The sequence below is a fragment of the Enoplosus armatus genome, chromosome 1, assembly GCF_043641665.1.
Source record: "Enoplosus armatus isolate fEnoArm2 chromosome 1, fEnoArm2.hap1, whole genome shotgun sequence".
NCBI lineage: Eukaryota > Metazoa > Chordata > Actinopteri > Centrarchiformes > Enoplosidae > Enoplosus > Enoplosus armatus.
Window position 1 is genome coordinate 19771314 of NC_092180.1, and position 15906 is coordinate 19787219.

At 40.7% G+C, this 15906-nt stretch overlaps 1 protein-coding gene across 1 annotated transcript in view; it reads left to right on the forward strand.

Moving 5' to 3' along the window:
• Window positions 1–15906, forward strand: part of LOC139284278 (MAM domain-containing glycosylphosphatidylinositol anchor protein 1) — a 154288-nt gene that overhangs the window by 25954 nt on the left and 112428 nt on the right. Inside the window, exon 2 of the mRNA XM_070904497.1 lies at window positions 15121–15260. Coding sequence (XP_070760598.1) covers window positions 15121–15260 — 140 coding nt within the window. The remainder of the gene's footprint in view (window positions 1–15120; window positions 15261–15906) is intronic.

The following is a 15906-nucleotide window of genomic DNA, read 5'->3' on the forward strand; positions in this document are numbered from 1 at the left end:
TAGAGACTATATGTATAGTGCAGGTGATGTAGAACTCTGTAATCATTTTCATTCTAATTTTGCCTTCTGGTCTTGTCTTTCACTATTTTTATTGCAGATCTTAAATATACATTGTTTTTTTATTTTTTTTATTTTTTTTATCATGTACACAAGGGATTTATTTATTTAGATTCCACTCTCATGTTTTAAGTTTTATACTTTAATGGATATACTGTGTAACTTTACAGCCATGATTTCTGTTGCAGCATAAGAAAAGTTCAGAATATTATTTGACTGTAAGCATGGATGTATTGCTGGCTTCCGACATGATTGATAGGTTGAGTTTGCCTGATGAGTGGCCCTACATTATGTCCGTTTTCCTCTATTAAACCCCATCTACAGCTAATGAAAGCCTCTTTCAGATATTCAGAACCAATAGATTTGAAGAAGTTGGTAGAATAATTTTCCTCCCAGTAAAACATGTGATGCTGGTTAGCTTGTCTAACCCAGAAGGTGGCCGATCATAGGTTGCTAGGTTACAGGTTAGTATTAAAAGGTAAATAAGGCAGAGTGGTAATTACAGAGATGCAGTAGGAATTCTACATGGGAAGATATTTGCAGTCATTAGGATGCCTGTCACTCACTGTAGTCTAACATTGCTTATACTTTGTCTAACCTTTGCTCATGTGACAATCCAGTTTCCCCAACTAGGATCAACCCTGCCTCTTGCCCAATGCATGCTGGGACAGACTCCGGCCCACACTTACTCTAAACACGATAAGCGGTTCAGAAAACAGAAGGATGTATTTCAACATTGCCTCTGTAGTAGAATATTTCATATCTTTTTCTCTCAACAAACATAACATTTCAAGTAAAATTAACCCGCGAACTGCACTTTGTTTTCTCCATTGACCCATCTTTGGCTTTGAAGCCAAACAGCCGCACGAAGGTTATCCTCGGCCAGCTGTCCCTGTCAGGTTTGAGTGCGCAGCTCGCTGCTCCAATTTCATCTAAGGGCTCATCCAGGGCAGGCCTGTAGCTGATAATCCATCATGGCTGATGGTACTGGGTGTCATACACAAACACACACACACATTTTGAGTTTCACTTTTTAGTAATTCAGTTTTTTCACTGAAACCTGATAGTGGATAGTGTGTGTGAGTGTTCTTTTTACATACTTACATACTCAGTAAGTATGTAAGAATAAAAACTCTCTCTTTCTCATCAGAAAGAAGTCGCTCACTTGCAGTTATCCTTTAAACCTTGCCCTCCCTCTACAGTTCTCCAATTACCTCCCTTCACAAACTCTGGACATTGTTCACACCGGACATCGTGCAAAAGAAGTGGGATGACTGTTTCTCAGAAGGGTTATGTTTGTTGTTAATTATAAACCACTTGACCATGTGGCGATTTCCATAACAGTTGTGCTTAGCAAACACTGCAGCTTGCATGAAAGGGAGAGTTTGTGTAAGTGTATTATCAAGCTAATTGTTTTCAGATGAGACAGATTTACAGTTTTCACAAAACATTTGTTAACATGCGTTGTTGTTTTTTCTTCCCTTCTCCTCTCCTCCACACACACCTTCAGTAACTGTAATTATCACGGCTTGTCTCTGCCAAAAGCGGCAGATGTTAGCCCCCTAACACCTTAATGGTCTTCCACAGTTCTCTCACTATGAATGTTAAAAAGTTTGCAGTTTGGCGGGGAGAGGGAAACAGCGTTACATTACACTCCTATGTCTAAAAATGTATATACTCCCCTTAAAAGACAGAACCTTTTAAGTATCGTAAACACCAGATACAAAAATCAGACTGCTAGCTCTGGTATGAAGGGCATGCTCTTAGATAGCCTGTGTGCTCATGAATTTAACAAAAATGAAATCTCATCATCAGATAGGTTTACTGTTTGATCTATTTAAGTTATTGATCAGGCAAACCCATATCCAGGTCAGATATTAAATTATTTTAAAGGACAGTCAGTCAATGCTTCACATTTTGGTTTCTCTGCTGAGTGAGTGAGTTCTGTAAATACTTATATCTCCCTCTTCAGTGCATTGTTCCATTGTTTGTGCATTTCTTCATCCTTTGGAACTGCAAACCTTTTCGTTTGGGGAAACATTCACACCAGTATTTAGAGAACACTAGCCACATGTGCATGCCAAATGTTTTTAGCTTTTTTCATTGTATTGTTTTTTTTAATTCGATCACCAGATGTATTTACTCTACTCTTTCGCACACAAGATAATTTAAAGTGAACGCTAACATCTTAAAGCAGTTGTATCGACAGGCTGGTGACAAATTAAAGGAGAAACATGATAAATGAGTGGGGAGACATAAGTAATACTGGTCTAGAGGAGTCAGTCAGTGGTTTGGTGAGTGTGAAAATGATGTGAATCATATGCTATGGACAGAATGTCTTTTAAGAGAATGGCATTCATCGCTTAGTAGGGAGACTTGGAGAATCCACGGCAAAAAGGACTGAAGCTGAAGCACATCTTACCAATCAACACTGGTGATGTAATGCTATTCTGTCTTTTACTGTTTTGTATCCTGTTCTACTTTGATCGTATTTATTGTACCATACTTGCATTTTTCGGTGGCAGCGAACTAAAAATGTCATCAATCCGCACTCTTCGTTTCTCGCTCATATGGCAATAAAGCTCTTTGGAGTCATGACTTAAGCAATAAATAAAGCAGTTGCCCAATATCATTATCTTTTCAGAAAGATGAAAAACACAACGTAATTACATATTGTGCAACAAAAATCTCAGAAGTGGCACTTGTCTCCCTGTCATTTAAGATTATTTCTATCTATTTCTATTATTGTCTTACCTCTGAGAGTTGACCATTATTATGCTCAAGTATTAGCGTGGAGTGACAATGAAGCTTTTACTTGATTTTTTGATTTTCACAGCAGTTAACTGGGCCAGCCACCAATATCCTTTTCTATTAATTACAGGTGCCCTATGTAACAATATGCAACAATTTACATGTATTAATCTCTATTTATTGCCAATGTGTGAACGAAGTGTAACGTCACTTAAAAATAAGACCCTCCCTGACTTTCTCGGTTGCCTATAACAGCCTGTGGACTGATTTCTATGTGAGGGACTCGGGACGGTTTTCCAAAGGAGGTGACATTATGCCTCTCCCGAGTGCTTAGCCTCTGTTCAGCTCCATGTTCAGCTCAGTCCGCTACTGACACCAAAAGACCCGTCAAAACACAAAGCCCGGCCCATCTCCCAGCTGAAAATATGGGGGTTGCCGGTGCACAAACACACCTGCTCGAATATCGCAAATCACCGGCTGTTGGGCTGACTGTGGCCGGCTGGAAAAACTTAACATATCGCCCAACCCTAGGGTATAACCAACGATTGCTTTCTACTAGCCAAGAGCGATGCAAGGCAGTGGTGTACAACTGTAACCTGAGCTAAGGTAACATTAGGTTTAGCCAGCTAGCTGTAACTTAGCTATGGGGCATGGATCTGGTGTTGGTTGCATCATAAAGTTAGCTGATGAAGTAACTTGCAAACGGCAAGCCAATTTGTATAGCAGAGCCAACATTGCAGATAGTAACGTTATTCTAAATATGATTGTAAATCACAATAAATCAGTCTGTTGTATGTCACTTCACTGTTTTGGCTCGCTCGCCTACAGACTGCAGGCACGAGCAGCAGGATGCTGACTGCCATTCACTTCACAGCCACCGGTGTCATTAAAACAGCGACTTTCTGAAAACTCCATGCAGTACCTTTAAATGACATAAAAACAACAATAACTCCATCTGTCTCCTCCATCCACTCACAGATCTCTCCATCCGTCTTGATGAACATGACAAAATGATCCCAGCCATTCTCGCCACACTGTTGTTGAGACCCGCCTTCATTGTGAACCAGCACTTCATTAAATCCTGATAACAGCCTGAAAAAGGCCTGCGTGAAATGAAGTGTGGCACATTAATGAAGTATTATCTATCAGCTGGTAAAATGGATCCAGTGGTTCTGTGTGAGGGTAATATCAATATCCAAAGCCTGGCTGTTTTGACAGGGAGTTCCATCTAATTTGTGAAGTTAATTGCTGCCTTTCATGCTTTTATTCTGTCCGTCTCTCTCTGTGGTGTCTGTGTCTCTACCTGCTGTTAATGCTTTATCCTCTTCACCTTTTCTTAGTCTCCCTCTCTACATGATTTACACATCTCGCTTGTTACATTTCCACTTGTGCCTTTCTTCCTCTGTCTGCCTCAGCATTTCTGTGTCTGTGACTCTTTCTTTGTCGGCTTCAATATTCCAATTTCAGTCACTTTATTGGCATGACCGTTAAAACGGATAGAGTACATAATATCTTTCCTCTTTCCCACATCTTGTCTCCACTCTACTTGTGACGATCTTTCCCTCCACCACCCCCTCCTCCCTTCCACACACACACACACACACCTGCCTCTCTCCTTACCTCCAGGTCTTTCTCTGACCTTTTATTCAAGCGTTTCTTCTCGCTCTCTTCTTTATCGACATCCTTTCTTAGTGCCTCCTTCCTTCCCACCACTTCACCTCACACAGGAAACCAGGAAGTAAAGAGAGAGACTTTTCCTTGTCTCTCCTTATCATGCCCATCCTACTCCAGAAAGCTACAATGACTAGAATAACCATATGTTACACCTAAGGTGGTTTGTGTGGCATATGCTGCACAAACACAGAAAGAAACAACACACACACACACACACACACACACACAATGTATGCAGAAAGAAACCTTTGCTGTAATGTCTAATCCTCACCAGCTGTTACTGTCCTCTGCCTGTTTCTCTCTTTCTCTCTCTTTTCGTTACTCTCATTGTTTTTTCTTGCCTTAACAGATGCTTGTGTTGCTTTGAGAGACCCAGATGTTGGTGGGAATGATGATGTAGGAAGTGTCGAGCACAAATCTCAAACATCCCTTACACTTTTTCGACAAGAAAGCGTGACTTGTGAATGGGCAGTGCCTCCATCTCCTCCCTTGTTCCCCATCCTGTCCTCTAAGATTAATTTCTTTCTTAATGACACTAAACTCAATGTGGAGTGAAAGGATTGTAACAGGACAGTAGGCGTAGCGGGGTAGATAACCTGTGACAACAGTCAAGAGATGAGCTTAAACATTAGATAGCAGGGGTTCATAGCTTGCCCACCAGGGTGCCCCATTAAGTTCAGTCTCAGACTATTAAAATATTTGAGTGAGGATAACTTCTGAAAATCCCCAGGAGGGGAGGGCTTGTGCTTTAAGGTGAGAAATGTATGTGTTGTCCGTAAGGTAGGCCTGATATGATTTGAGACATTAAGGTCCCATTGTTGGTTCAATAGTAGAAGAAAAAAACAGGATTTTGTCCAGCTAAGACTTTTTTTATGTCAATACACTCAAATGTAAAACATCATTCTTGTGACGATGTGTCTTTGTAATAATTTAATTACTTCAAGGAATCTTCAAGAAGCCATGATGTGTTTACCCACCTCGAGCACAAAGCTACTGTTGTTTTTAGCAGCACTAAGCAGCACTCGATGTGTGTGTGTGTGTGTGTGTGTGTGTGTGTGTGTAGGAGTGTGGATTTGTCTGTGTGTACGACTTTGTCTGAACACTTTAAACTCTAATCAAGATACCAATATGTGCTGTTGTAACTCTAACTGCACACTGATGTATTGTTCAGTTTCAAAATGGAGGTAATTGAGGATCTTGTTTCCTTTACTTTAGGCTGAGTAACACCAACGAATCTGATACATATCAGCAACATAATTTCACTCTTCAAGATGATTTTAATATATGTTTTAAAAACATGTATACTTATAATCCCTGTGCTTATTTTGTGTAATGAATGAGGTATATCAAGGTACAAGTAGAAAAAAGAAAAAGGATGACAAAACGGCCATTAAATGTGAACAAAAAGGTACGCTCAAATTCTAATGATATGTTTAGGAATGTGAGCAAGAGGCAATGGGCAAACTTGAGAGAAAGAGGATCTCCAAAGTCAGCAGGATTCATCTTCTGGGGACCATGAATGTTTAAATTTCATGGTAATCCATCCAATAGTTGTTGCGATATTTCAGTTTTCTGGATCAAACTGGCGGATCAACCGATCAACCAACCGACTGAAAAGTGGAAAGTAGTAATTTTTCACAATTGTGGGATATTTTATACACCTACCTGCCAATCAAATAATTGAAAAAAACAACAAAGTCACATGGACTGAGTTTAAATACTTGTTAGTTGCAGCCCCAGACTACACACAGCTCACGGCCATGTGTAGCCTATATGTTATTGTCAGTTATGTTATTTTGCTGCTTGAATCACTTGGATGTAACAAGGTGAATAATGTTGCTGATGTTAGCATCTCTCTAACAACTGCAACTGGCCGTTAGTGTTACAGAGGTCCTGTAATAACTATTAGTCTACTTTAATTCGGTCCTGGAAATGTATCTGCTCTGAATTGACAGGGAAAAAATGGAAATCTACCAGCTAAACCAAAATCTTATTAATACCAGGTCCTTATTCATCAACAAATTCAGAGTACACTTGTATCTGATGCTTTTTATCTTCTAAGGCCTACTAAGCCCTACTTGGTCAGGTGATGATTAGTAGTTACCAAAAAAATGATTTTGCATGCAGAAGCATCTGTCTACGTTTTCTCTTCTCTCCTGTTTCTCGGCCTGTCAATTTCAACACTGAAAATCGGGTACGACAGGCTTTGTGAATGGAGCTCTAACCAAGAGAATGCCAGTCACATGTTTCTCTTTATTTCCTCCTCTTCTCCATCCTTCCCTCCTTCCCTCCCCCCTCCCACTCCTTGGTCTCCTCTCGTCTCCCCCTCTGTCCGTCTGTGCCAAAGATCTAAGCGGTTTTCATCTCTTTGTCAGAACTCTCCCTCTCTCCTCTGTCTCCTCTTTATCTTTTCATCCTGGGAAAGCTCAAGTGCGGCAAACACACTCTTTTGGAGGAGTACGAGTCATGTTTGACCGCGCTCTACAAACCCCAGATCACTTCACATCACTCCAGTCCTCACAACAGATGGAACCCCTAATCCCCCACCTCTGACTTGTTTTCTTTTCTCTCCCTCTCTGTTATTTTTCACCTCTTTCTGTCTACATTGCACAAAGCTGCTATCATTTTATTCACATCTTAAATGTACCTGCTTATGTGGCCTTGGTACATTGGTACCTTGGTATGACCTCAGACCCGTGTATGTTTGACATAATAACTCGGGGATTTGCAAACCTAATTAGAACTACCTTCATCTTCACTGTTTTAGCTAAATTATCAAATAATATTTCTGGATTTGATTTGGGACCTTTTTAGAGCAAAAACCAAAAGGAAAAAACGGAAAACATATTTTTACGTTAGTGTCATGGTGAGGTCCTTCTCCGGAAAAGTATGCCGAAAAAGTATTAGCACATAGACAAAATCTCACATTGATGTTAAAAGAAGCTCAGTTATTTCTAGAGAAACTGGCTGGACAAAGTGGAGATCTTTTTAATTTTCACCTTTCCTCCCTTTTCTCAAGGATTGTCTGCCCTGTGCCTGCCAATAATCTATATTGAACAATATTTCAAAGAGAAGATTCACTGTCCTTGGATATAAAGCCTGCAGTGCTGCAAGGAAACTGCTGCTCTTTTCCATTACAGTTTTTTTTTGTTTCTCCACCTCCCTGCCCTTCCAATCTACCCTCTGCTCTCCAATGATCCCCCTTTATTAGCTTCTGCTGTCATCTGACACTTTTGTTGATCGCACAATCTCTTTCCCCTCTTACGGTAATTGTGGTGGAAAACACACGGTCACTCACTGACAAACACAGGTACACACACGGTGTACGCTGGGTATCACAGTATGTATCACACACCATCAGACATACCCTGACATGCCGATTTCATGATCCTTGAAAAGCCCTCTGTTGGTGTGGATAAAATAAAGTACCTTGTTGTTGGGTATGGCTGGGTGTAGTCAGTACTGTTGGCTGCCTGATACACTGTCCCATCCGCATTGGAAACTGTGACCAATTTGAACATGAAGCAAATACACACAAACACACACATCAAAGTAGATACTTTCATGCAACAAACACTGACAAACTCGCACAAGCAGACAAAATATAACAAAAATGTGCGGAGAGAATGAACACATACTGAATTACTGGACGTATAGAGTTTCCTCATACTGAATATGTTTCTCATGGAAAGAAGATTTTCCTCTTCTGCTTTTCTTTTTCCTCATCTTTCTGTTTTATCACTGTTTCTCTGCCACTATGTTTCTTCTGTTTGCATTAAGCTCCCCTCAGGGAGGTGATGATTGGTGTGTATGAGTGTGTAATTAATTCACATGCTACCGTTGGTTTATTGTCTCATCCTCCACCGTGGTCATTTAATCAATACCTCTCAGCATGGTGTGTGATCAGGTGATATCTGTGTTTTTCACACAGGCGGCTTCCTTCCTCTTACTAGTATCACTTTTCGACAGACAAAAGAGCCACAACATTTTACTGTTTTTTACACAATAGCTACGGTCTGCATCCTTTTAGGTTAGCTTAGCATAAAGACTGGAAACAGGGGGAACCAGCTAGCCTGGCTCTGTCCAGTACCATGCCACTCTTCTGACGGCTCATTGTTCCGAAACATTCTGTATTTTGATAGGAAGGGAGATTTTCAAAATCGGCCTTCGGAGCACTAGGGAACAAAATCTGCCTACAAGCACCTCTAAAGCTCTCAAATGTCATATCTTGTTTGTTTAATACATACAAAAACCAAAGTGTAAAAAAGACTGATGTAGTTTTTTACGGGGAGTTATGTGACTACTTGGAATCTGCGCTGATTGCCTGTCAACCTCACAGCGATGACAGGACTCCAAGAAGTCATTTTTTATACGGACCAATGCCAAACTATTCCTTTAAAACAAAGGTTGTCCAAAGTCTGACAAAAATGTCAATGTTGCAGTAGGTTTATCAGTAAAGTAAATTTGTTTGGTAAAAACAGAAATTAGTAAGTACAGTAAGCGTAAGTGAACATGCAGTTTGTTGTCAAATTGATCACGTCCTAAATTCTGTTTCAGATCTCAAGACCAGTTTTGGACAATAAACACATTCAATATTTAGATGTTTTTTGATTAGATTTTTTGAGTTTCCATATTTGTCAAACTCTGTTAGCTAACACAGAATTATAGCTTTTGACACTTTGTAATTGGAAACAAAATGTTCTTGTGTTTGAATATCTGTCTCCATGTATTGTAAAGTTAAGTGACCGGACTTCAGTATTAGAATTTCCATGCAAATGGAGAACAGTAATTTCCTCCTGTTTCTTTTTTAACCTTTGAATCTGCCTGAAGGAAAAAGGGCAAAAGGGAAATTATATTCAGATGTAGATGGCTCCAAAACCAGAATCAAATTAGAAGACACAAGGCAGTGTTTATCCCGGAACAGTCTGGGTTTGGGAGCCTGCCACTGAATTCAGCATCAATGAAATTTTTTTTTGGAAGACACAACTCTGGTTTAAAGCTGTATCTCTTTAGTGGTACAGGGAAACATTTAGGTGATTTTATTAACATTCACCGAAAAACAACGAAGGATGTGCAGAAAAAAAGAAGTAAAAATATATATATATCTATTTATTCTTTCATTGTGTGCATGTGTTTATATCAGTGTCTAAGCAGGGAATCAGCAATTTACAGTTGATTGAAAGCACCAAAGAGGTTACTAAAGGTTAGTCCTTTCACTTTTAGTGGCCATTTAGCGGTTAGGTCAAAAGTTAAATCAATGTCTCAGACGTGTTTTGATATCTAGAGCTCCAATCGAGCCAAAATGAAAAGGATGGGGTCACGACATCAACCATTTGATCTCTCTCCACCCTGTCTGCAGAGAAGAATCCTGATAAAATGCTGAGGCGATGTGAGTCACCCAGACTTTTTTGTCATAATGCTGTGTGTGTGTGTGTGTGTGTGTGTGCGTGCTTGCGTGCGTGTGTGATTAGTGTTTCTTTGGGTCAGATGAACACTTCCCTCTATTGCAGTTAATCAATAAAGTCTGCGACTTTTTTCTCGGGTACCCACTCTCCACTACTCTTATCTCCTCCCACTTTCCTTTCCTTTCCTTTCTACTGGGGGGGAAGGGCCAAAGCATCTAAATGGTCTCTTGTGAATGAAGTGAATTGAGACAGAACTCATCGGGATGCATGAGCAGCTCCCATAACGTAACTACGCATATCAATCATTCTCTGCGTGACTTCGTGTTCGACAAGATTCGTGACCTTCTGTGGAATTCCCCCGGTAAGATACAGTATAGTGTACATAGAAACACACAGACATCGACACATGCATGTATGTGCGCTCACATTTCAACAGCACACACACACACACACACACACACACACACACACACACATTCACTCCTTACCGTACACATACTGCTCAGCACTCTGTCAAGCTGTCACTGCAGTTTGACACCAGCTCTCCTGTCTCATCATTAGTTTCAGTGAGAGATGTCCTGTCCCCTCAACAAAAACAAACATGGCAGGCGGTGACGAATCAATTAATCAGACGAGGCATTTGCCGATAGTTATGTTTCACTTACAACTAATGCGCATTGAATGTCTCCGAAAGTTTCCAATAATGCATGGACAACAATTTCAATCAGCATCCCCCGGAACAGTTTTGATCGATGAATCGTCGGAGTCAGATAGATCGCTGTCAAAACAGCCGCTTTCTATGACTGATGATCGTCTTCCACGCTAACTGAATTGATGTCCCTCTGAGCGGGACACAACACCATGCCAGTTTTTGTGTTAATAACTTTTTTTCTCTCTGCTACAGCCTATGGCCTGGTTAAGACAATTGATTCCTGTACTATTGTGTTGCCTTTTCAGGATCTTGTGTTTTTGCTGTTGAAGTACTACTTATGATACAACAATGGATCACAACCCAAATCTCAGTTGTTGCAGTATCAACAGATTTCCTTAAAATGATGGTAAAACTATAGATCATTCATTTCTTCATGACATAAATGTATTTTAATGTTGTGTATTCTGAACCCTGATAGACCCTTTCACAGGAGCCTACCAGAAGTTAAATTACATGCACATATGAAAATATTTTTCAGTGTAAGCTATTTTATGTCTCTCATCTGAGTTAGATTTTTACACAGCTCAAACAGATCCGTCTAGTGTTGATAAAAATGGCAGTTTTGATGAAAGTACTCATCGCTAAATCAATGTGTAACATGTGTAATCTAATCTGTGATGCTGCTTTTGCGTTGCGAGCAACAAAGTAGTGGATGCTGGGTATATCTTAGCAATCATAAACACGTGGGGCGGTGGGATGCAACACCTCTATTGAACCCAAAGAAATTGTCAAATACTATGTTGCGTCACTGAATATTGTGTATGAGATGTCTCTGTAGAGTAACAGGTTGAGCCCTCTTGCTTTGTTTGCATCATTCCTTTGTTTTGCTTTTGAATGCATCGCGCTGTTGAGCAGCCTCGCCTATGCTCCCTCTGGCCTACCTGTCAGTCTCTCTTCTTTGGCCGACTACATTTGCCTACTTCTTTCTCAGTCTTATGATTATTACCTTTTTTTTTCACATTAAGTACCCCTTCTAATTGATATCTTTTCAATTGCTTTATCAAATCTCTGGTTACATTAATTTGTCTCAACATCCGGACTTCCTGTTCTCAGTTTCATTCTGTCTGACTCTCCTTGCCTCTACAGTTTGTTTCTTCTTCAACTTTGCTTTTTTTGCTCCCTCTTTGTTTTTTGCCTTCTCTCTTTTTGTATAGTTTTTTCCCTCTCTCTGTACTTTTCTGCTATTTTTTTTCTCACCCTCTCCTGCCTCTCTCTCTTCTTCCTCTCTCTCTCTTGCCTTTATTTCCTCCTCCTCTCTCTCAGCCTCCCTTTCTCTAGTCGATCAGACAGTTGAAGCAGCCAAGCTGCCGGAGGCGAGAGCAGAGAGAGGAGCTGCTCTGTCCGACCTCCCTCCCTCTCCGGAGAGTCAAACTAGTGCCGACACGCCAATAAGCTGTAAAGAGACAATTATTCACCATTTATATCATGTCTCCGTCTTTCTGAGTTAGCGCAGCACACCTCTGAAACGCGGCTCTGTTACCACATGTTTTTAATACTTTTATCCTTTCATGGGTTAAGTTTTAATTGGTTGATTGGTAGAGATTTGTACTAGGGAAGCCTAGGTCTAGCCTGGTCAAAAGAAAGCTCAGGGAATACAAATAAGACATGACCTCCCATCCCACGGCAAACTGCTATCAACGTGCCCTTCAGCAAGGCACTTAACCCACAACTGCTCCACTGGATCTGCTCAGTGTCCAGTAGATAAAGACTGCAATTATACTGGGCAGCTCCCATGTGTGAAAGTATAAATCTGAAGCGTCAGTGTTTGCTGTAAAGGAACAGGTATGCTCAGGAAATGAGTGAAATTATGGTTATTTTGTTCAATGCCTGAACTAAATCAGTTGAAATATCCCATCTTTTATGTCTTGGAGAGAAGCATTTGAAATCTAACTCATATTTACAACTTCTGAATGTGTTTTTAGGTTTGAGCACTTGAACTCTTTCCACGTTTTTTTTTCTTCCCCTGTAAGTCAGACACCATGTGCTGCAGAGACAGAGAGAGATACTGAGGTCAAGACGAAGGATAGAGAGGGACAACAGAGCAGGAAACACACAACTTAACAAGCAGCCTCTTAAATGTAGAGAGCTGCTTCAAGAGCTGTTTATGTGTGTCGCTAAGTGTGTGCAACGACGTGAGTATTTGCAAGCCTGAATCTGACCTACAGTCTTTTTTTTCTTTCACGAGAGAGAAAAAAATCCTTATCTAGTAAAGTGGAAATGTCATTCAAATGAACAAATGTAAGTGGACAGGCACACTCGCTGTGTCCCAATACCTTAAGCTACTAACAGCTCCAGCTTGTTCCATATAGGAGAACATGCAGCGACAGATTCAGAGCCTTCCTTTATTTTGAACTTGATTTCTGGAGAAGATCGCGCTCTGCGTTGTTATGTCTGATCGAGTTGAAGTTTAAGGTGAACAGGCCGCCCACTTCCTTCCTGTCTGTTCAATGATAACAGTTGTAGAGCACAGTGAAAATTTGTTCTCCCTGTGAATCGATGCTAATCACATCATTGTACTCCCCCGTCCCCTACGCCTCTCTCTGGGGTTTCACACTCCTCTCTGGCCTTTTCCTCCTCACCCGCTGTTTCTCTCGCTCTGTCTGTCTCTCCCCTCCTCCCTCCTGTCTCCCCTCATCATAGGGGAGGTGAAGCCATCTGAGGCTACTTGCACGCAAGCCAGCCCTACTTATGGGTCAGTGCTGTGCAGACATGGTAGATCTCCCATCATGCATCTATCATCCGTTATTTCTGCAGTTGCCTTCACAGCCTGTTGTTTCTTCAGTGTCAGACCTGAGTATGGAGCTATGGGCAATATGTTTATTTAATTTCAATATGATGATTTTGATGAGGATTTTGGTAGAACCTAAATATTGTTCTACCTAAGCCAAATGAATACTACATTTTACTACCCAATGATTGGTTCTCAGGTATTTTCTCTGTGTAAATCTTGTAAATACTGCCCATTGGCGAAAGTTGATGTGTCGTGAGAGAAATGTGGTGCAATTTTTTGTCAACCAAAAAGGTGGTCTCACCCTTCTGGTCCACCTGGTGTGGCTCAGAACCTCTGCACGGCTGCGTACCCCACTGAGAGCATTGCAGAAGCAGAGCATTTTGCCTGCCCAGTTTCGTAAACTTGCTCAGATTCTGTTGATTTGGTCATTTTTTCAAGATGGATAACAACTGAATGGCTCTTACAAGTGCTTGAATGTACAAGTCACATTCATTAAGTTGGGAAAAATCACATATTTGTACGTTAGCTAAATAGTAGGTTATACTCACCGTCCACTCCAAAAACTCTTGCAATTGAATTGCATGCCTTGTCCTTTCTGGTGTTGTCCTTATAAAAAGGATCATATATATCATATGGTGTCATATATGATCTTGTGTTCTTACATTTCCAAGATGAATCTCTCATCGTTCATGTTGTCAAAAGTCCTCTGACCGGTTGACTTCTGGCCTGCTGCCACCGGTATGATGTAATGTTGATGTAGTGATGTGATGTACGATCGGGAGTCTGCACAGGGTGTTTTATTTTGAAAATTGACAGAATGCTCTATGCTGTTACTGTGTCTGACTTCCTGTCGGGCTTGATCTACTCCGTGTAGCTTGATGCAGGTTCCATCATGAAAAAATAATCATCCCTAACCCAATCAGCTCCGGCGTCTGGAATGTGTCGCAGCTGCGGCCGGTGGAATCAAGCCGTCATATCACACAGACAAGTCCACAGACGTATTCAGAGCTTCAGAGAGCTGCGTCAAACGGAACAAAATACCACAATGTGACTGTTGCTACAACCCAAGTTTAATAAGCAACTAGTTAGCATAATGCAACTACTAAAAACACATTTACCTCAAACTCACTTTGCAAAATTGACCGTTCATGTTGCCCTTTCTTCCCTGGCACGTTCTTTTGATGTATGATGATAGATGATGCCAGTTGATGACATATCTCTTCTTGCATCTGTTTTTTTTTCCATCTTAGTGCCAGGATTCACAAGGCATTCATTGCACCATCTGCCATGCCTCAAAACTGATATCGCACAGTCTGACACCAATTTCAACCAAGACTTCATTAAACCCATCTTGTGCTGTGTGACGTGCACTTGCAAGATTGTTGTTATCGCACACTCTATACTGTATAAGACAAAAGCACTGTCCCAGAGTGAAGAATCAGCCTTCTGACCTTCTTAAATAGTCAATTTTACAATAAATGTCTGCTCCTCTCATCAAACACCGACACATGTAACACTCCAGCATTTTCCTAAAAGGCTTGTTCATGCAGATGCAGGAGTAATGTGATATATTTCTTTATCTGAGTCATCGATACTAGCACTAGTATTACACATACATCCACAAAAGAAATGACCTTTTTTATGCTGCAGAGATGTTACTAAATATGTAATGTGGTTTCTCTCCCTCTGTGTGTGTGTGTGTGTGTGTGTGTGTGTGTGTGTCTATGTGTATGTCCGCATGGATACATGCCTGTCTCTGCATGTGTGTGTGTCCATGCGTTCACTCACAGCTCCAGCCAACGCCCAGATCGTGCACTCAGGCGCAGCATGTAACGTCAAGGATGATAACATCAGTGAGAGAATCTACACCATCAAAGAAGGAGACACACTAGTGCTTCAGTGTATTGTTAAAGGACACCCACGACCACAGGTAAGCTCCCAAACCACCTGCTGATGGACTGTTTTACATATATGTTGAAGCCTTTTATCTAGAGTGACTTTCACTGAGTGAGCAGGTGGGTTTTGCTCAAGGACACTTGTACAATAGTGTTTCTAGTGGCTCTGAACACAAACTGTCAGCAATCCAACATCCTACACTATGTGTGATCTCTATACAGTAGATGAACATGGCAACTGATGGTTGGATGGATGAATGAAGCTTTTCCAGTGTTCGGTCAAATTACACACACAGATATTAATATACTTTAAAATTATTTAATGAAATGTTTTATTCAGTCTTGTGTCATAAAGCCCTCTAATAATAATTTGTAATATACAAGTAAAACTTTGGTGGGGTTTCACAAATAAATTGTATAATTGCTAAATAGAATATAATCAACAGCAAGATGGCTGGTTAATTTTTTCTAGATGGATATTAATATAGGTGATCAATCTGCTACATCAGAGCAGTGTATCTGTCAGTAAAGAAAACCCGTCCATCCTCCAGCCAATCACAGTTGAGTACTCTCCCTGACAATGGTGTAATCAATGAGCCATCAGTACTTGTGGCTGCTTTTGGCTTTAATAAATTCCAAATTTGCAGACCTCTCCACCTTAAATTTTGCTGGATTATTAAT